This window comes from Micrasema longulum, unplaced genomic scaffold (assembly GCF_059751315.1).
Source record: "Micrasema longulum isolate JH-2025_06_02 unplaced genomic scaffold, ASM5975131v1 h1tg001431l, whole genome shotgun sequence".
Taxonomy (NCBI): domain Eukaryota; kingdom Metazoa; phylum Arthropoda; class Insecta; order Trichoptera; family Brachycentridae; genus Micrasema; species Micrasema longulum.
Window position 1 is genome coordinate 140,371 of NW_028278617.1, and position 23,951 is coordinate 164,321.

The 23,951-nt window shown below is 31.7% G+C and overlaps 1 protein-coding gene across 3 annotated transcripts in view; it reads left to right on the forward strand.

Annotated features, from left to right (window-relative positions):
* Positions 1-23,951, forward strand: part of Gbs-76A (Glycogen binding subunit 76A) — a 140,711-nt gene that overhangs the window by 5,241 nt on the left and 111,519 nt on the right. Inside the window, exon 1 of one of the 3 annotated variants that reach the window (XM_088235738.1) lies at positions 1,202-1,900. The exons of the other annotated variants lie outside the window; for them this stretch is intronic. Within the exon in view, the coding sequence (XP_088091864.1) occupies positions 1,815-1,900 (86 nt within the window). The 5' untranslated portion in view covers positions 1,202-1,814. Of the gene's footprint in view, positions 1-1,201; positions 1,901-23,951 lie in introns of those variants that run through there. 3 annotated transcript variants of the gene reach the window in all.

A 23,951-nucleotide genomic window follows, 5' to 3' on the forward strand; every position in this document is an offset into this window, starting at 1 on the left:
GATTTTTCTATGTCTACCGGTTTCGCAAGGACACCGATTACACTAACATACAAATCCCACTATACATCTGCAACATAGTAGTTGCACAAAAATATAAAACCAACGTGCTGACAGGACACATGCTATCGGGATGTGTCTTTTCGACAGAACTTAAATTGAACGTAGTTATTCGGAAAATACTTGAAATACGTGGCGGACTTCTTTGAAGCTGGATACCAAAAGTGGATTAGTCATCAACAAAAATGCGTTGAAAAATCTGGTGATTATGTCAAAAAAAAGTTAAAAATTAAGCTTTCCAATGATGTATTTTTCAGTTCAAATAAAAAATGCCTTAAACCTGAAAAAAAATTGAGGACCTTATTTTTTACACAACCCTCGTATATGTACATTGTACCTGGCAATAGTGCTGTATTGCACATTTAAATAATAAATCAACTCTCACTCTCATATGGAAACTAAAATATACCGCCACCAATCAACCAATCGGGTGCTTTCAGCCTTCCAGACCCATCCCTTTCCTCACCCCCTACAGATCCTTCAGCATAACTGAGTAATACTTCAATGCAATAAGTGCTCGTCTGGTCGTCGCATCCTTTAAACTTTGAAATGTGCATGTTATAAAATATTTTCGTGAATCTAAGGCGATAGTGAAGGGGACGTTGTATTTCAATATTTCCATATAAACGTATAGGTACGTTAGATGGCACCTGTAGCTCAATCACAAATATTTATCGACGTGCTTAAAAACATGCTAAACATTTGAGCGATCACAATGAACATGCTTAAGTTATCGCAGGCAAGTCAACGCGTGTGTTATTTCTAAGTCAACGATCGTGTCGGTTTGTTTTTTGTTTTCCTCGTAAATAAATACAGTTCATTGGCAAAAAATCGGCGTTAATTATAAAAAAATAGTACAATAGATATATTGCATTTGCACAATAGTAAGAAGTATCTAATACAAAAAAGTGAAAATTAAATTACAATTACTATGGCGACTGCTTTTCTTAACATTTGGCTTGCCAACCGCCGGCTAAATGCAATAAATAGCATGATAAATAATAATTTAAAAAAATAGCAGTTTTGGAATATTTTCCATATTTACACCAGATAAATTAAAATATGCGATTGTGAAACGTAAATATTTTGACATTTAATATTAGGTGTTCACGGATATTCCATTGTGATCGCGAATACGAAAAACAACATGGTGAGAAATGGTTACCACGTCGCTTATTAGCACGACGATAGTTATTTGTGATTGAGCTACTGGTAGACGCAGACAAGTCGGTAAGCGGTTATATTAAAATATTTATTGACTTTTATTAAAATAATCTACTTTTTTATTGCCGTAATTTATTTTCACAGGATTTATTTAATTTTTATTTGCATATCTCCACGTTCTTTTAATTTCCTGAACTTCTGTAGCAAAACCACAAACAATAAAAACAGTTGAATTAGTCATTCAGAGTCTACAATTTTTTTAACACGGTACTGCGTGGGACTTATCCCCCGTGTAAAAAGAGGTATCAGTGCATACTGTTTTCTTTATGGAATGTTTAATTTAGAATTCAATTTATCTTATACCTCTTTGAATGTTATTTGTTTTCCTCATTTTAAATTTTACTGTATGTATCTTTGCTCTTCCTTTCCAACATTTTGGCCTTGTTTTTACGACGTGTATCGTAGTTTACCTACCATCACAAACTCTCCCCATTTCATTCTTTTATTTGACCCAAGACAAGCGTGATGCAACTTTCGTCGAGTGATTGTTATAAAAGTCGAGCAAATTTTACATGCGTTGAAGCCATCGCGTTATGTGGTGTAATATCGCCGATATTCTGACAACTTGCTGTCTCATGAACCCGTCACCCGAGGACCAATCGCCTAATCCAGATCTGAGGTAGGTACAGAACACACAACATAATGCATGTTTATTGAACTAATAAAGAAAATAATATAATATTTATTTTGATTCGACTCACAGTAACATCAAATATCCATACAACAATATTTATTCAACAATATTTTGAGTTTGTCAAAATTTTTGTAGACAAGGACTGGATTCAACTTCCCGGGGAGCTGTTTATATTAACATATTACAATAGAGATGAAGAACATTTAAGATAAGGTAATATAGAAGTCTAGGCATCTACAGGGCTTATGACCCATCAATGGCCGGTTTAAGTGGCCACTTTATACACTAACATTGTTGAATTTGTGAATGTTACACAGTGTGTAAAGTGGCCACTTAAACCAGCCATTAACAGGTCATAAGCCCTGTAGATGTCTAGACTGCTATATTACTTCTCTTAAATGTTCTTCATCTCTGTTGTAATATGTTAATATTATATATTCAGTTAATACAACATTTAATTAAAATATTTTTGATACCTACATACATTACCGCAGTTTAATAATTTAATATTTTGCTTTGGAATCTTAAACTCTTCAATCTTTATATACACGGTTTTTCAGGGTTATATCGCGAATTTTCAGAAGGGCATTCCTCATGGTGAGCTTAAAAAAAGATCCTTATAAAAAAATTCAATTTTTTTTTTCATGATCTCAAAATTGAGTAAATCCTTGATTTCTCGGACAAACAGTCCCTCCACCCCTTTCCTACCCAGCCACTTCACTTGTCCGCGTCTGGTGCGTATATCTTCATTAGTCAAATACGTTTTATCTAAAAAAAAAAATTTGAGGCGGGCTGGGCGTTTGTGGAAGGGATGTTAGGCCAATAAATTAAAGATTTACTCCATTTTAAGATTATATATTTATTTTTTTTTTAAATTACCTTTTGGAAAATTTTTACTAGAATTTTTTTTAAAGCTTACCGTGAGGAATGTTCCTCTGAAGTTTCGCGGTCTGGCCCTGAAAAACGTGTTTATATTTATTCTGTACAAATGATGTCACTAAACTCCCCCTAAACGGCTAAACCGATTTACGTGCGATTTTTTTGTATAATAATGAGCTTTGCGCTGCGCATGTTTGTAGATATTAAAATCTTCAATCTAATATGTAAAAAAAAAGTTAGGAGCATAAATAAATGTTTTATTCATCGACCTATCACGGTTGCATTTGACGAGAATGCATATACTAAAAAATTGGAAAGATATGATTTTTTTTGCATACAAAAAAATATATTTGAACGTATACAAACAGAATGCCTTTTTGTGGATCTTAATCAGATTCTTAATTTCTATTTATTTTTTAAAAAATACTGGATTTTTGGTAAAACTTAAATAATATTAACTGACGTTCAATTCTTTTTTAAAATCGCATTCCTAAATAAAATGCATCCCTGTTGTTAGAAGAGCAGAGTTTGACATTTGCAAAAACAATTATGTATCCAAAAAAGATTTATTTTATGCCTTGGAATTCAACCATAAAAAGTACCTACGCACCTACTTAAATGAAATATTAGAATATTAAAAATTTATCACACGTACAGAAGAATTACATATATGACTGATGATATTCCACTTTTTTTTTATTATTTTGCTTTGGGCAACAGCAAATCACACACAATGACGAAACGAAAAGATTGAAATGTCGAAGTCAATGTCAAATGTCACCGAGTATACTTATAGTTTATCGAAAATTCGAATATCAAAAAACATTCAGTAAATCAGCTAATAGAAGGAAAGCCAACGTTTGGGCAATACAACGTCTGCCAGGTCCGCTAGTATCATATATTTATATTAAACAGACAGGCGCCGTGGCACAGTTGGTTAGACGGCCAACTGTGAAACCGGAGTCGCGGGTTCGATTCCCGCCAGTTGCGAGAAAAAATCCAACAAAGATTTTTCTCAATTGGTTTTGGTATTTTTATTTATTTTTAAAAAATATACTTAAAAAAATATTTACACAATAGTCTTAACATTAAAGTACTGCTGAATTGTATACATACAATTTGTCAGCAGGTTGTAATAAATTGCTTCAATTATTCATACTTAACCTACATTAATAATAATTTTAGTTGAAAAAACATTACATATACCACATTTTATTACATTATTTAAAATAAAAAACTATCATTGAAACAAAAATTTTTTTTCGATTAACCATAATTGTGGTCTATTATTCATTAATTCCTTCCATATATTTTCTTTACTTGCTGACAAGCCTCTAAAATAGAGGCTTAGCGGGTTATTCCTTTTAATAAATAAAAAGTCAAATAATATTGAATGAAGCAACAAACATTTTATTTATTTGACATTTAATATACATATACAATATATATACATATAAGGGCGGGCATATTGCCTTAAGGCAATTTCTTCCTACCTACCCAAACCGTTCAGTTTGAGAAAATTATAAATACATGGACATATTGAATCTTACGATTTTATACAAAAATTAAAAACAAAGATTAACAAAATATATTTTTTTAAAATTAACCCAAACATTTTGTGAGTAGTACATAAGTATGTATTTTTGTGGTATTTAATATGTAGTAAAGTGGCTATTTAAACCAGCTAATGAGAGGTCATAAGCCTTGAAAATGCCTAGACTTCCATATTCACATCTTGAAAATGTTTTTTATCTCTGTGTAATGAACGATTTTTTTTTGTATTTGAAATGAATTAGACTTTTTAAATTTAATTATTTAAAAACGAATTGGTGTGAATTTCAATACCAAAAAAAGATCATAGAATATAAAGCAATTACGTACAATGAATATTAATTCTGAATTTAGTATTTTATTATTTGTCTTTCAGATATTTTTTTTTATTACCTCCTGTTTATCGTGTGCTGAATATTGTCCATGCACAACTCTTATCACGTTGCTGTAGGTCGTAAAAATGTTTTGACTGCAAATTAGATACATACCTATGTTTTTAAATGATATTAATGTTTACTTGGGATTAAATAGTTAATGGGTTTACATAGCTACTTATTTTAGCTAGTTTTTTGTTAAAAAAACTAAACGTTCTATTATTTTGTTAAATTAATTCGAGGATAAAATATAATAAATATTTGACGCACTAACTTTGTGATTTTCGATGTTAAATAATATATTTATTTTATTCAAATAAATATATATATTTTTTTATTTATTTTTTATTTATTTACAATTTTAAAAAACCCGTTAGGGTTACATTAGAAATTTAATATTGTCTAGTCATTTTATGTCTCGTCTAGTCTAGTTAGTTCAGTCATCGTGTGCTTTTTCAGATTGATTTTAAATTTGTCTCCAGTAAAAGTTTTCAAGTAGTAAGGTAGGTCGTTGTAGTGTTTAAGTCCATTATGTAGTATTTTTGACTGTCCTGTGTTTGTCTTTGCTTTTTCAATATGATAGTGTTGTTGTTGTCTGGTGTTATATTTGTGTATGTCAGCATTTTTTACTAATATTATGTCGTCGTCTTGTATGTTTCCCAGTGTTATTTTGTGCACAATCTTTAAGGTCTCAATTTTAGTCAAGTAGTTTATGTCAAACTGGTGTGTTTTTTTGTACAGTTCAGTCGTAGAGGTCAGGTTGGGTAGGTTGTATGTTAGTTTAAGAATTTTATTTTGTTGTCTTTGTAGTCTTGTTACCAGTTCCCCAGAAGGCGATCATGTAACTCAATTTACTTTTGACACAGGCTTCGTACATCATAATTGTTTCCTTTCTTGGTAAAAAATCTTTAATTTTGTAGAAGAGGCTATGTAGTGATGCCATTACTTTAGTGAGTCCGTCTATGTGTTTTGTCCATTTTAATTGTCTGTCCATTGTGAGTCTTAGGTAAGTCACATGTTCTAGTTCTTTAAGAGTTTCGTTGTTTATTTTTATGTTCATGTTATGGTTCTTCTTTTGTGTTTCGAAATGTATTATATTGCATTTCTTGGCATTTAGTGTTAAGAAGTTTTTGTTTGTAAAAAAATTATAACGTATCCCTAACTTTATGAGGCTAAGAGCCCTGTGTTGAGTTAGGATACAACATAATGAACAGTGGAAGCTCACATATTATTAAATATTACAGAAATAACATTTATTAGATAAACATACATTTTAAACGTCTGGACAAGACGCTTAATAATATATAAATCTATGCATCTCGCAGCAGTCTCCTGCAATGGTCTCTTCTCTTAGACAAAATCCGAACTCGTACATTTCTCCTGTAAATGTCTTTAGTTTATATTAGGTTGTGTCGCGGACTCTGGATCTGGAGGTCCGAGGTTAGAATCCCTCCCTGCCGCAATTTGTTTCCCATTTTCTAACACAGTTGGTTATACACGACTAAAAGACAATGGCCACAAAATTACAATTTTTGGGTAAATCATAAGAACGCAATAATTTAGTTTTAAATATAAAAATCTGTCAATTAAATTGCAATTTATTTTACTTACATTAGAAAATATAAATACCTACTATGATAACATTTGCATTTGAGAGGTAACCTACGGTAACTCAAAATATTTTGGTGTTTTTTTTTCACCACAACAGGCCAGGAGGCCCGATTACAGTAGTGAATTACATCACGGAACATCCGGACTTGAGAAAAATAACATTTTAATTTTTGTATTCTCACCGGGAATCGAACCCGGAACCTCCCGTGTGTGAGTCAAGCGTCTTGACCACTACACCACGGAGGCCACCGTATGATTCGTATGATACCTCTTTTACATGGTTAATAGCAGTTACTCCTAATTTCTTTAATAACAAAGATTATTTATTTATTTTTTATTGTAACTCTGAACCAAATTAGAGATTAAGAACATTAAGAAAACATACAGTACTCCCAAAGGTTTTTAAAATGTGTGTTTTTGTAATTAGTATTAATATGTTTTAAAAACCAAAATTATTTTGAAGAATCTCATTAAAAATTAAAGATGTTTAAAGTATAAAAAAATACTAATTTGTTTCTCCTGAAAAGCTGGGGTTTTGGAGACACTGTAGTCTCGCATGCATAAATAATATACACTATAAGATAAAATCATTCAATGTCTAATACCTGTCCCGACTAAGCGCTGTTATAACATTGTATATTTTTATAAATCGGTAAAATAATTTTATGGAGGTTATTAATCCATCTGAAAATAATTTTACAATAATATTTACATAGGCAAGATATCCACTACCTACATTAATAAACAAATTTTATATTTACTATTTTGTTTAATGATAAATAAAATATGATAAAAAAGAGTCCAATGCGATTTAATTTATATGCACTTTAGTTAATTATATATAAAGCTTCAACTATGAATGTACCTGTAATATTTTTTAATAATCTTCCATCTAGAATATTAATTATACCTTGATAATGAAGCTTGTAGCTTCGAAACTAGTCGAGGTAAAAAAATAGTGGATAAAAACAAAATTGTTTAATTTGATTTTTATTAATTTATCAATTGATTTTAATGTTTTACCTTTTTCGGAAATAATTCACTGCTCAGATAAATTATTGGTGTGTCAAAACACAATTATTTGATTCTATCGAAGGAGGATAGTGCGTTATTATCAAATAATACTAATGTTAGACTTACCTGTTTTGTACATACGTAAAGCTAGGGTTTCCTAGGACAGCGGTGCCCGTATTTTAACGGCCGTAGTGAACGGTGATGCGGTTGACAGCCGTCGTAACAGTGACTAGAAAGTGGTTTCCTATAAAAATGGTGATGATAACACCGTTAAAAAATAAAACCACTCTCTATTCACCACTACGACGGCTGCCTACCGCATCACCGTTCACTACGGCCGTTAAGATACGGGCACCGCTGTCCTAGGAAACCCTAGCTTAAGTGAGTTAGTGTAGGTAGATGTCACATTTACTTGTTTACGCAAGTTATTTTGTTTCTAACTTCAGACCGGAACGACATGTTCCGCTACACTTCTTAAACAAAACCTGCTATCTATATAAAGTAGGTACGTATACTTTACAAAGAATAATTGTGGTGTTATAAAAAATAAATATGACTACGTATTTACTAAATCAATACTCGGCACATTTAATTTATTTTCGGATTAGTTTGAAGCCTTGACAAAGGAACAGTTATATCTGAAACAAGTCGGAATATTGAATTTATTTTTGTGGTTTTACAAAAAGTAAATAATATGCAATTATATTTATTTATTTATTATATACGCCCATCGGGCTTTTACATGACAGGTACAAAATTACTGTTCAAGCGTTTCATTCCAAAATTTTATATGTTGGTCTAATAGATGTATATACATATTTTTAAAGTATCGGATTACGTTATGCTTTAAAGATATACATAAATAAAGATAAAATATTACATAATATACGGAAATATCAAATACTACGAATACCGATAAAAATATGTTAAAATGGATTTAAAAAAACTAATTGTATTTTCAAAATCAATATGGATATTGTGGAATAATGTTTTCACACATAACTTTAAAAAATAAATTATAATAAAATATGTCCCTAGAAAAACGTGACATCTTTGGCATTTATAATTGTACGTCAAGATTCACGACGGTGTTCTATAAAAATTTAAATACTTACATATAAAGTTCAAAGTCGTGACGTATTAGGGGCGCGGCCAGTACAATGACCGTTTTCGCGGGAATTCAACAATATAATGCAACGTATGTAGTGTGTGCGTCTTGAAATCGGTAAACATAAACAAATCGGTATGTGGTTACATAAAAATACATATTTACAAACATTTATTAAAACATTTAATTTATTTTGCTAAAATAACAAATCTACGTATTTCTTAAGCTTAGGTAGTTAATTTTGTTATTCACCGCATTTAATGTCTTTTTTAGTGTGGTAAAAATGTAATTTTTATATTGTAGATACATTAAAAAAGGTACTACGAATATGGGAAAAAAATCTCATTAATTATAATTAAAATGTTAATTAAGTATTAAACATTAAAATCTTTGAAAACATTTTTTTAAGATACAATATCAGTGAATTATTAAAAAATATATACTAATGTCATCATTTTAAACAAAAAGTCAAGCAATAGAAAAAAATCTGCATATAAAAAGTGCTCCTAATATGGGATACTACGAACTCCCAGAACAATTAATATGGCAGCGATGACACCAGGCTATGCACTGGATCCACTCTTCGCCTCGGATTTCGTGCCTTTTTTCACAATGTCACTTTTCTCTTGCACAGTTTGTTCTGTTTTATGAGAAATCTAGAACAAGGATACAACCTGAAAAATATAAATAAACTTGGTTCTACTCGAATTCCACATTAAAAACAATGTTCCTATTGTAAAACAGTATTCCATTATTATAATGGTCGCCAAGATATCCCATATTCGGAAAACAAATATATTCATTCAATAAAATTTACTTAAATTTAACTTCATAACATTATGAAAACAAAAAATTCAGACTTTAATATTGTCGATCAGTAATCGATTGATAATTTTGTAAAAAAAATATCGAAAAATATAAAAGTGAAACTTGCGTAAATATCAAATCAAATCAGAGTTATAGGGGGCATTTTCGCTTAGTTTTTGAGAAGCACCGTCATCTCATATTAGGGACGCATTTTACATTTGGTACATTTCCTCTATACTTCCTCAAATACATGATTTTTGCAATAAATGTAGTTTCTAATACCTAACCTCAGTGCTTTGAATTATTACATAGTCCAGTGTCACTCAAAATTACTTTAGTAAACTTTGAATAAATAAAGTCCAGAGTACTATGGCTGAACCAGTGTCAAATCTAAATCTTGTAATTTTTGTGTAAAATATAATTTTTATACACTCATTATATAAATGACGCAAGATGGCGTTAGGTGTGTTGTCATGTGGCGCGACTGCCAACTTTAAAATTAAAAGTTTAAATGAAGCTTTGAACACGTCACGTAGAAAAAACGAAGGCCACGACATTGAACTTAAAAACCCATATTCAAATACTTGAACTAATCAGTGGATGGTAGACTTGAAAAAAGGGGGCCGGAGAACGGATACAAAATATACACAAAATTGGTTCTTAGATACTACAGCCATAGAATTAAGAATAGTCCAGAAGGAGCGTAGAATCATGTTTGAATACATCGGACTGTGTCCAATAATTCCCCCACTTAGACACACTTTCGCCGCGCGCATACTTGAAGTCACCGAGTAATATTGCCAGATCGCGAAGAATATAACCATAACACAAATGTAAGGTAAAAAAAAACAATTTGTTAATTTTTCTAAAATTTTTTTGTGCACTCGGAAACATTGATTTATTTATTTATTTATTAGTTTATACATACAATGTTACGAAAATGGCACAAAAAACACTCTGGCAAATTCTGCTAGTACTAGGAGTAGGCTCAGTATATGAAGGGTTGGCAAGCCAGAACACCACAACATAGTAGATAAGTAAAGGGTCATTTTATAAGAGTAATTGAATTAAAGAACTTTGAACTTAAAATATAAAACAAATTTTATTTTATATAAAACGATATTTTTATATCATGTTAAATAATATTTTATGTCTTAAAGATAATGTCGGCCAAATGTCCACCACGGCGTTGTTTAATCCGAGATTCCATTTTCATTTTTTCTCTTATTATATGAGCAAAGTATGGTAAACAATTTTACTACTCTGGCAAGACTAACGAAATTTCCATTTTGTTTCTTTGACAACCTGACAGATGAAAAAATAATTCATTTTATAAGTAATGCATTTGTGATAAACACATTCATTTGATAATAACACATGAAATGTGATATCATCCTGTGTCTTTAAGATCCTAGCAGTATTTTTACACTTTAAAAGGACACAACACGGTATGGTTGAATTAGAATCAGGAGTTGCGAACTGAGCGACGTCTACAAAGAAACTAATGGGTCAAAACGTAAAGCTACTCATTTATGAGTAGTTGAGTCGCCTTCTGTTTGATGTGCGTATGCGGTTTCTGGACTATTCTTAATTCTATGACTACCGCATACCGCACACCGCATCTGAGGACTTAAATCTCCTTGGCGGTGCCCACACCCAAGGAAAATTTACTCGTTGCCAAATGAGAAAAGCTACCCGATGGAGCTCTTTGAAATCTGGTAACCTTAGTGTTTTTGTGCTGAAAGATTGTATTTTTTAGGGACATAATTTTAATAATGTTTAGAGTTTGTCCAAATGTTGCATTTTAGATCACATTAAATGTAACAATTATTGAAACAAATATTCCATACTACTTTTGTCCCTCAACTGAAGTGTGAAGTTTATAACTGTCTAAATATTTTGTTAATTATCTATATCAATAAAATTATTTTTTGTTAGTAAAGATACAACTTAATCACATTACAAATTCGAACACGTTTTAAAACTACCAAAATGGAAAAAGTTCACACTTCGCGGAACTGATTCCGTTGAGCGCCTGGCTAATATTGACGAAAACAATGGCTCATTAAAACAATGCTGCCCATTTATTACAAAACGAAGTGCAACTCACGCCCTTAGATGCTTATTTAATAAAGTTTATTGCACATTATCAAATTTAATTGGACTGATTTTCTAACTTAAATTCAAAATGACGAATTCGAAAACTTCAAACTAGGGCCAAAAGTAGGATCAAATATTTAAAAAAAGATTTTTTGCATTCCGAGAAATTCAAAAGGCAACTTTTTAAACCACTTTCATTTCGAAATTCGGAAAAAAAATATCGGCCCACCCTAATCTACAGGGCTTATAACATGTCATTGGCTGATTTATGTGGCCACTTTACACACTGTGTAACATTTACAATGTTAAAATATTATCATTAACAATAGAATATGAATCCGTGGGGATTATGAATAAAAAATAAATCACCAGTTTGCCTATCTTTAAACATCCACATTTCCTTAATTTTTCCGTCTGTTGAGTTTTGTGAAGTAAAAGACCTGAAACCTTTATTGATGTTAGTGAGATTCATTTGGCTGAATTATAAATGTAAATTCATCGACTTTCATATTCTCACCTCAAAAATGTTTGTTCTTTCTGTTGAAATATTGCAATCTTGATAACTCTCTAGGTATTGGAAACTGAAATCCAGTCATGTCTACAAAAAATTGGACATACGCTCAATATAAAAAAAAATATTTCAGCCCAACTAACAAAAAACCGCCAACGTCATAATTTTATACGACTGACCTCTTAGGGCCGGTTGCATCAAAGTTGGTATAAATTTAGTTTAAAGTTAAATATTTAAACTTAGTTAAGGCTCAAAATCTGGTAACTGAAAAATTCCGTTGCATCAACATTATTTTAGTTAAGTTAAAGTTAAGAATGTTGCCACTGTAATGGTTCAAGTTTCACCCTAAAAATTGTTGGGATTTTTGCGCAAGCACGTACTTGTTTATTTACATGTAGCAACACACATGCCCCGCGACGCGTTTTTGGGCACAAACGTTTAAATTTCGTTCCAATTTTCAGTGTGTGCGAATGTGCGAAGCAACACTGCGCATTCGGAGAAGAAAAGAACAAAAGGGACATCGTCCTTTTTGAACTAGATAATAAATTAAAAGAGCAAAATCTAAAACATAATGAAGATTTTTTTACGCTAGAAATAGAGCAAAAAAAGGTCATTTTTCGGGCAACTATGGTAGCCTTAAATGCCCAGAAAGAGTTAGCTGAGCTCAATCTAGCTCTATTTAAAAATAAATAAACAGCATTTCAATACAGTCATGATTTAGATTTATTTTACACCACGCCGCTGATGATGAAGTCCTGTTTTTACACAATATTATTTTGGTATGTATATATATTTACATATTTATACACACACAATTCTGGGTTTTTTATCCCAAGGGGGAGTAGGTATATTATTATTTATATCACTACAGAGATGGAAAATGAATATCTTATAATATCTATCTTGAAACAAAAATTCTACCCATCTCTGTAGTGATATAAATAATAATGAAGTCCTGTGTTTTGAAAAATAATTAACAATTAAAAATTCAAATAATTATTAGTTCTTCACTTTTTTGACATTCGAAATCTTGCGATAAAGTTGGACTCTTCCCACAAAAAATGGTCCGTTCGTGGTTTGAACAGTTTTTTTTTCGGTTTAGAATATACTCGATGATAAATTCGTCATCGGAAGACGAAAAATCACATAAAATTGACAATTTGTGCAACTTTTCACAAATCGATCAATAGATTTCAACACTTACGACGCTTTTTTGACAGATGGCAGACAGAGCATTTAACTTTAAACGGTCCCCTGGCGGCCGGTCAAATAAAAGTAACTTTTTTGTTAATATTTAGTTAACTTTTTTTGATGCAACGCTTTTTGACATAAAAGTAACTTTTATTTTACTTTAGCCCTGACTTTAACTTAACTTTTGTCGATGCAACCGGCCCTTAGTAAGTCACGCCTTCATTTCGTGAGTTCGTTCGTATCCCATATTTCTATCCCACTACAACGAAATCACTATCGTTTTCGTTTCCAGTACATACGAACGAACTCTAAGCCACTAATGCTAACTACTAATTACTATACATCGGTACATCGACGCAGCATATCCCGATTATTTGATTCGCGAAGGCAATCTAATCAGTCTTTTATTTAAGCGCCAATCCGGGGATAATGAAATATTTCATTTGAATCTTGTCGGGAATCAAACTCGAGGCCATGAAGCAGAAATCAAAACAAAAACAGCGATCATAAATCGAATTGACCATCTTAGATTACCGGTAATATGTCATGAACAGGGAAAAGGGAAATTTAAGCAATAATGAAGTACACTGTGGTATGTCTTGATCGGCCATTTTACAAGAGATTAAAATAGGATTAAAAAAAAAAATGCCATAATGAGACATCATAACTCCCATTTTTTGTAGTATTTGCTCACTTGACTGCTAAAATATGAGGAGAACACCGTATCATCATAATAACAGCAGTATTATTCTAGATATTATATTAAATTGATCTCAAAGAATACCGAGGTATGTAGTATTTATCGCTGAAAAAATATATCATAAAGATACGTGAACGTTCTCTCAAGAAAGAAAATAAACAAAAAAATAATTCTTCAAATTTTGAACACTAATCGCATTTCTAGTATTTTCATTAGTTTTTTAAATACACCTATATTTTTTTCGTTTTTAATTGTATTTTTATATTTGTAAATTACTTAAAACATCTGTAGATGTAAAAGCCCTTTGGGCGTTAGTAAATAAATAAATAAATGTGGTTGAACTCTCATAACCTAAGCCAGCTAAGTTTAGATTGATGACAGTGTACTTCTGGGGGTGTCAAATGTATCCATGAAACTAAATATAAAAAAACGCGAGTAACGATTCAATATCTATGTATTTTTATCGGCCTCGTTAAGTAGTGGTTAGCGCGTAATATTTTTTTTGAGAATTCTTATTGTATTTTGACAGTTTTATGCAGAGTTAGTTAGTTATCTGAGAGCTTTTACATCGAAGCATTATGAATATGCTAACTCAACTACCCTCCAGGGGCCGACAAACATCACAAAGGTATTCTTCAAATATTGTCAGTTCCCGGTTCAACGTCATTATGGCCGCTGTAATAATGTTTGTCAAAGCATAAACATTTCATAGTACATTTCCATAAATACATTGCGATGTATGAAACAGCACGTGTGGTCTGTCTACGGAAGTTTTAAAGATTGTAGAGATCCGCTGCCAGAAAAAAATATCTTTATTTTTACAGCTGTTAGTTTTCCGATCAATTGCACCGTATAGAGATCAACTAAACTTACCGAACGCGCCTTTTTAAGGAATCGGAATTAATGTAAATTTAAACTACGAAGGTATTCAAACTCAAAATACTTTATTTTCTATGCGTTTTTAAATAATTGATCTATGTGACGGAAATGACGAAGGTGTAATTAGAAACGTTACAAGCACGTAGTAGATGGCGTTTTAATTTGCAGGTAATTAGCTTCTTTGACGATCTTTTGTCGTGATCCGATGTTCGAGGCACCATTGGTTAAACCTTGGGATGTGAGAGTACTCCCTTTCTTCCTAATGGCCCGATACTTTAAGGCTTGAAGGAGGAGATTTAGCTATATATATATGAAAGCAGTCGTCCTTCACTCAGTAGCCCGGCTCTTCAAAGACCTAGGCTCGGAGGGCAAAAATTAGTTCACCTGGGCCCGTCAAAATAGTTCTATTGTGACGTCAGGAGTTTATTTAGCACTGACCTCCATGTACAAGACGTAACGCTGCTTTAGCGTACTTAGTCGAGAAAATGATTTGACTGCAACTGTAAAAAAACAAAACAGATACCTTTATCGATTTAAATATAAATACAATCCAATAAATTGAATTAATCGACAATGAGTAATATTTTCGTGTACATTTTTCATAATTTTGAGGTACGTAAACAATAACAATGATATGTTAATAAGGAACTTCAACCCTACAAGAAATTGGATACAATTTTTTTTTCTTAGGCGCGGTAAAAATTAGGGCGTTAAATTATACAGCAAAATTTCTTGAAAATGTATGAAAAAAATACTAAATAAAAGACAGTTTTGACAGATGTCCGGTTTACGATAAGTGAACAGACCAATCTCCAGAACTGGCCGAGAAGAAGCGGAAGAGAATCTGAGACGTCATACGCGGAGTAATTTCAGAGGTACTAAACTTTAAAAAATCATATCGCTGATAATACGGTACATGAACATTAAAATGAAACTTTTTTGGCTTGGTTTAATAATTTTTTTAACAAATAATTTAAAAAACCACTAAACTTCTTCATTAATATAGGGCTGACAGTGTGATAAGTTTAATATTGTTTACTGAAAAAGACTTCTATTTCTTATATATTTCATTCCTACAGTATGTTTTTTGTGAAATGTGATATTATGCGAATTATAATTTTGCTAAAAATGTGGCGTAGATATTAAAAACTGATAAGCTAAATATTCTTCCTGATTTTTTTTTTGATATGTTATTCCATAAAAAAGTTTTTAAAAGTTTTGACTGTTTTATGTTTTTAAAACAACAATTAAAGCCATAATTATTCTTAGAATTAAATAAAAATACCACAAAATTTATGCGATAATTTCTTTTCAAAAACAAAATTTTAGTTTTGCTGCGGCGGTTCTTTTGATCAATTCGTTACTTTTAATTTATTTGAAATGTTTTACTTCAATACCAAGTCTTTATATAATAATCAATGTACCAATGTTTGGTTTAAATTTTAAAAGACGTAATCTGCCGGCCGAAAAATAATTATATTTTAGTTTTATAAAACTTTTCATTATATTTAAAAAAATAAATAAATACATTTAAAAATACAGTTTTCATCAAAAGCAGGTACCCTTAGTTTTTAATTCCGCAATTTTAAAAATAGGTTTTTTTTCATGGCTAAATCGTACGATTTCCTTACTTTTTATGAGACTACAGCCTAAAACCAAGTAACTGCACAGTCAACGAATCCTGAAATAATTTTGTTTAGCAGTAGTTGGTTTGCACACCTTTGCCGTATTGTTGATAAAAAATATCGTTAGTTTAGTTAATCTGGTTAAATAAATCTAAGGATAAGTAAATATTCGAAATCAAAGAAAATTACTTGATTTGATTTGATGAAAATGATCATTCCAGAATAATCATGAGAATACAACTATGTATTGTATTTAAAAATAAATATAAATATATATATATTTTAAGTCGTCTGAACTATGAACCTGATTTATTTTTACAAACCATTGACAGAAAATGAATATTATATTTTTATTGTGATAGTATAAATCCATGTGTGTAGAGAAACGCATTTATCAATAAGATGAAACTATCTCTAAAAGTTCAATTATTTATAAATAGTTGTGATTTTAATGAACTTTGATTTTCCGTCTGGTTGTGTTAAGGCATTGTACTTTTCGATAAAAATAAATGTGACTGAATACTGATATTGTTCTATAATTTATTTAAATGAAACACTTTGTAATTTTCACCACATTAGAGTTTAATATATTATAACACAACTAGTTTCAGGTATTCTGCATTATCCTTCATCAGGTGTAAATATAAACAATTTATATTTAAACTTATAATATTAGAAATCAAACACTGATTTGAGTCTACTGAACACTTTATTTTATTTTTACAAATATAAAAATAAAAAAAACAAAAATTTCGTTTCAGTTGTTTCGCCTTGTTAGGGCATTTTAAAACGAATGTGAAAATTAGATGGATTGAATGTCCTTATATAGTTATATAATTCAAGGTACTTGAGTAGATATAAATACCTAAATTCCCCATTACCTATTAAACACTTAGCCTTGCCCTTAACTATTGTTTTTTTCTTAAATTATGATTAATGTACATGCCATAGTTTATAGGAATATTTTTATTTTCTACTTAAGTACCTTGAATTATATAACTATATAAGGACATTCAATCCATCTAATCTTCACATTCGTTTGAAAGTGCCTTGACAAGGCGAAACAATTGTCACAAGATTTTTGTTTTTATATTTGTAAAAATAAAATAAAGTGTTCGGTAGACTCAAATAAGTGTTTGAATTCTAATATTATAAGTTTAAATATGGAGTTCTATAAAATAAACACCAAATCAATCAATAATTTATATTTACACCTGATGATGGGTTATTTAGAATACCTAAAATTAGTTGTGCAATATTATATTACACTCTTATGTGGTAAAAATTACGAAGTGTTTCATTTTAAATAAATTCAAAATGTTTTTCCACAAAGTAAATGCTGAAACAATAAATAGTATAATTGTTCTATAATCTTCTATAAAAACAGTAGGTAATTGAGATTGATAGAATAATCGTATTTTTATTTGTCGTTTGTAATGAAAACCCGTGTTTGAATTATTTTTTTAAAAAGTCGTCAATAAAAAAGAAAAATGACATTCTTATTATGTGTAACCTATGGACGTTTACCATTTTTTATTAATTAATTTAACGTACTTACCCAGGTAAATTAAAGACGAAACATTGTTCTTAGCCAACACAACGGCTAAGGTGCAAATAATTCTCAGACATTATGAAAAGTATGTGATCATTTCCTGTTTAGACCTTTAATGAGTAGATTCTAGACACATATATATTTTGTATTTGGCCTACTAGAGTATTCTGATAATGTCTTATCGCGTATGCGCGTGGATATTTTTTGTATTATATAATTAATACTTACATATTCTTTATACTTGTATTTTAATTTGGAAGTTGTAAAGATGTACTTTTGTCAAATTATTATAGTTTTTTTTTAAAGAAATATTTGCGTTCTTATGATTTACCCAAATATTTCATTTTGAGGGCCATTTTCAACGAGTTCTAAATAACTCACTATTAGAAAATGGTAATCAAGTTGGGGTAGAGTGTGATTCGAACCACGGACCTTTGATCTGTGAGTCCGAGACACTAGCCACAGGACCACAACCCGACTCGATTATTTTTAGACAGTTGTGTAATGAATAATAAAGCTCTTAAATATTTTTGCATGGTAATATTTCTTATAAAGGAAATACCAACTTATTTCATGTTTTGGAATTATGTCGTTTGTTCAGGCGACTTCAATTTTAATTGGCGTGCCGGACATTTGTTTTGAAATAATAGAACGCCGTGTTACTCTGTCTGTGCATACGGAACTCGCTTCCACTACTTTCATACGCCTTATCTTTGCAGTCGACATCTACGCCTTGTTTGTTACTGTTGTACTTTTAAATTTGTGAGAAAAATAAAGGAAATTTTAAGTAAGTCTTTTTCGACATTTAGATTAACAAGACTGCCAAGTTCCAGTACCACTAAGACGATATATTTCCATTGGTTTTTTTTATTCGTAGGTATTAATTAAATATTTTTTAGTACCAGTTTTAGATGATGAAAATTACAATTATGTATCTACTATTTTATCTCCCATTAGTAAGTATTATGAATGTTTTTTTATGATACCGATTTATGCTTCATAAATTATTTTATGACTAAATTACTGAGATTTCCACGATCTGTTTTAAGGTCATGAAACAAATACCTAAATTATTTTCATACATCTAAATAAACCAAACCTTACCATCTTTTTATCTCAGAAATTAATGACTAACGTAAGGTTAGGTTAGGTTAAGGTATTTAGGTGTAGTGAATGTTTTTTTCGTGTAAAGATGAATATATTTATATATTGAACTTACTCGATATTTTATTGTATAGGTTTTGTCAGTTGCGTGTATTTAAATGAAAGATGGCTGATTATGTAGTCGGAAGACGCGCCGTTTAATAATAATGTACAGTCAATGTGTGCGTGACAGAACCCTTTAAAATAAAATATTCTAGTGGGCCTAGTAACACAAACGAAATTTGTGGTTCTCTGACATGCATTAACACATATATTGGAGAGCACTGTACCAACACATTGTTTTTTCTTGTCCGCTGAATTTGATTTATGCAAGCTGTGCGAATTTGTCGCTCTGCAAATCAATCGCATTAGGTTCTGACATGTTGATAAAACTTTAAATCTGAATTTAATAAACACCGATTGTTAGTAAAATTTTATTCGTGTCAAATTGACGACTGTTAACATCGTGTTTCCATTGGTTTAGATTACAATTGATTAGTTTGACAGTGCAGAAAATAATATTTATGTTATGGGCCTGCCACACACTCGACAAGTGGCATGGGAAGTAGCGAGAAAAGGAGGCAACATGACTTGTCATGCCGCACGTCATGCTCCTCGTCGTGCCCACCGCTCCCTATTTTGTCGGTTTTTGAGCGCGAGTCAATGGACCGGCAATATGATCGCGAGTGGTTGGCCACATAACCGCGCGGTTTTAGTACGCATAGAGCGCTCACACATGACGCACGCGTCATTTTTATATAATGTATATTTCTTTGTATGACATTGATATGATTAGCTATACTAAAAATGCATAGGGCGCACGCTGACACAGCTTCATCGTCCATTGTATAGCAAGACAAATGACAAGTGCGATTAATTGCGCGAGTAGAGCAGTGTGTGGGCGGAGAGGGCGATATCGGGCGAGAGGGCGGCAGCGCGAAGAGCATGAGCATGAGCAGCGCAAGGAGCATAGTGTGGCGGGGCTATTAAATACTTTCATAAGATTGATAATTATTTTCATTTTACTGAAAGCCACCGCCGCTGCCGATCACGCTTCAGAAAAGTAAAATGTAACATAGTTTATGTTTTTAAAATAATCAAAAACATACTGCTAGAATAATATTTTCCGTTCATCGTCATGTCGTTTCTTATAAGTGCCGGACATATCGCCGTCCATCATTCAAAAAGCGTATCTGGAATTTGTTAATTTTTGAGAAGACTTTTTGAGAATTTGTTTGGAAATTAAAAAAAAATAAAATAATAATCTTACTGTATTTTTCTGGGTTTTTTGTATTATTTTAAGAACGTATGATTCCCATTTATTTCATAAATATAATTGAATTTTTATTATAATACTCATAACTAAATTTCGACAAAACCGAGATACGTCTTTTTAAAAGATAGACGACGATATTAGGGATCAAATCCGAAACAAATATTGTTAAAAAAAAACGCGGTCTCACTTCTTCATACAAACGCATTCCCGTATTTGCTACCTGGATTATAGCTCTTGCAACGATTTTTTCCCACTATAGATATTTACCATTTGCGTGTCTCTATTGTTTTGTTTTTTTGATCAATAGTTTCTTATGGCAGCCAGAATCACCCAAAATCCTAAAAAAGCGACCAGTTTTGTCTGCCGTCTTCGAACAATGTTCAAATACCTATATCCTCTTAAATACCGTTATTTAAGATAGAAAATGGATCGAAAAATTTAAATATTCAAGTAATTCATAATCTGGTTCATTTTTCATAAAAAATAAATACCCGAGTGAATGTGAAGAAATGTGAGGTGAATTTTCCATTTCGACATAATAAATCAATAATGAATAATTTTAACTGACCTATATACGAGTACCTAGTACCTAGGTATATGGCGCTGCATTTTGTGGAAAACTTCAGTAAAGTTCCACAAAATGGAATTTCCACTGTTTTAGCAGAATGTAATTGTAACTAAAATAAATCAAAAACAAATAAAATCAATATTATTCGTGGATTCGTATTTGAAAGATTATTGATGGAATTTTTATTCACCAAAAACTGTCATTTTTTTAATGCAATGAAATGTGTTTATTCAGATAGTTGTACAAAAAATGCAGACCAGCGATGTCCCTAATCAACTCTTTGTTTTCATTGGATTCACATTTTTATATTATGTGTTCGGACCAACTCACAACTAAATCTATATAAACCTACCTGTCCTTCCCATTTCCTAGCGCACTCCACGCAACAATAATTCTACGTGTAACAACATTAAGATTGTAGTGCTATCGAACATCAAGCGAGTAAGTGCTCATTAACAAATCTTTCATCAAGCGAGCTGTGCCAGCGTCTCACGACCGCCAGCTTCACCAGTCAGGTTCCAACACACGTCACGCCTCATTATCAGCGGATTAATGGAGTCGCGCAACTTTCCTTCCCCAACAATACATTCCACTCTAAATTTTCCTCCTCCTAGGACGAGGTATTCTTTACACCTCGTCCACTCCTCAACAATATGAAATTTGTATTGTGATCGTCAACTGTCGTACGGTACGAAAAATCATACCAAAACGACTAGGTAAACATGGGTACATTTTTGTATTTATTTTATTTACGGCCTAAGCTTATTACAAATCATTCACGAAGAAACATGTGTATACAAAACTGAACATAAATACATGTAGCAAAGACAAACGTGGACAATAAAATATACAGTATATAAAATAAAAACACGATTTGCATATCAGCGGAAAGATGGTTAAGTATGATGTGTCACTTTTTCAGGCATATTAAGTTATGTATTATATCACCGGATTCATCTCCATAAGATCTACAATCTGACCAAATATGACATGTCTTCGTTTAGTAGGGTTAGAGAATATTAGCTGTATCTTTATAATATTTATTTATTTATTTATTTACTAACGGACATTGTCCATGTATACAATTTATAAGGTTTAAATATTACAATAAAAGAATAGTTTAAAACATTTTAAAAAAAAAGAAAGAAGCATTGACAAACATAAGGGACATCGAGACAAGATCTGGACTATTTATTTAGTGCTCGTTTAAATCGTTGTAAACTTAAACCAAAAAGTCCAGATCTTGTCTTGAGTTAACAATACGACAAAGGCGGGTCATTGGAGAATTTAGGCCATAGTTTGTTCTATGCTGATCGATGAATAGTACTTCATTGTTTCTCAATCTACGAGTCGGAATATTGAATTTTACTTGTCCCAGTAATGATGGAACATCGATTATACCATTTAGCATGCCGAACATATATATGGAGTCAATATTAGTTCTACGTTTTTGTAGACTAGAAATATTTAACATTGACTCTATTTCAGCAAAAGAATAATTATCTCTCTCTAGTCCAAGCATATGTCTATTATTCTATTTTCACACTCACAGAGATCAACGAAAAGCAGGAAGATCTATCCCAAAGAACTTGAAGTTGTGCGACGAATTGACTAATCCACACATTCTCGACATTGGACCATAAAAACGGGTTGTGGTATCGTAGCTAGTGTTGCGGACGCACAGATTGGAGGTTCGAGGTTCGAACCCCACTGTACCTCAACTTGATTCCATTTTCCAATAGTGAATTATTTACAACTCATTGAAAATAGTCGTAAAATTGAAATATTTAGGTCAATCATAAAAACGTAAATTTTATTGTACTTAAAAAAAACATAGTTGCCCTTAAAAGATTTGATAAATAGCAAATTTTGACTTGAGGAGAAGTGGTTGGGATCATAAAAAAATATAAATCGCAACAGAGATGGGACATCACTTATAGCATTAATTATTTTGAAAATGCATATAATGTCCATTTCCGTTCTACATTGAAATAAATAAGATTTGATTGCATTAAACGCTTTTTTTCTGAAAATTTGTATTCACGCACTAAACATGAACTGAATAGGGCTTTTCACTAGAATGATATGTGAGAATGTGCGATATTTAAGTACTACCATGCGAACAACGGAATTCACAAAGCGGGCAAGAAAAGGGCTTTTCACCAGTGTGCGTCAGGATTTGTGATTTTAAATGGCTTTTATGTGAACAACTGAAATCTCACTGTGAACAAGAAAAGGGTTTTTCACCAGTATACCTGAGCATGTGTGGTTTTAAATGACTTCTTTGTGAACATTTATAGTTCCACTCTGAACACGCAAAAGCCTTTTTATCCGAAAGCGTTTTAATGTGGAAGTTCAATTTGTTTTTTAGTGAACACGTACGTTTACACTCCAAGAAATTGTAATAATTACATTAACCTTTCGGAACCTGAACGCTAAAAAAAATTCGCGACTTCCTGTGGGGGGTACCAGGATTATTTCGGCTAAAATGATTTAAATACGACAAAAAAATAAGTTAAAAAGGCATTGTGATTGTCATGGTAGTGTTTATAAAACTGTTTTATAATATTTCGAGTTGTCTGCAAATTTTTTTTTTTCATAAAATACCGTTGGAATAAGGTGAGGATGCTGTATGCCATTGCGCTGCTCTTAATGTAACACGTTGAACAGCGCTGATCTAATGTCGCACCACCCGTCAGCGTGTTGGTGCAGGGGAAATTGGGAGAGGGGGGAGGGGAACGCTTGTAAAGTGTAAATCACGAAATCCGGATTTTTATGGTTATGGAAAAAAGCCACCAAATAGCAAAACGCACTAGTGCTAATTGACTAAACATATCAAAGAATATTAAACAGTAGAGAGATGAATTGTAATATTGGCTGTTTGAAAAATAAAGACAAATGTGAATTATTATTTAAAGAATTTGGCAGAATTAAAAAAAAAAGGTTCATTTTTAACATTATGTGGTAGAATTATGCAAAAGATGATATGGCGGCCTCTGTGGTGTAGTGGTCAAGACGCTTGACTCACGCACGGAAGGTTCCGGGTTCGATTCCCGGTGAGAACACAAAAATGAAAAATGTGATTTTTCTCAAGCCAGGTTGTTCTGTAATGTAATTCACCACTGTAAATGTGCCTCCTGGCCTGTT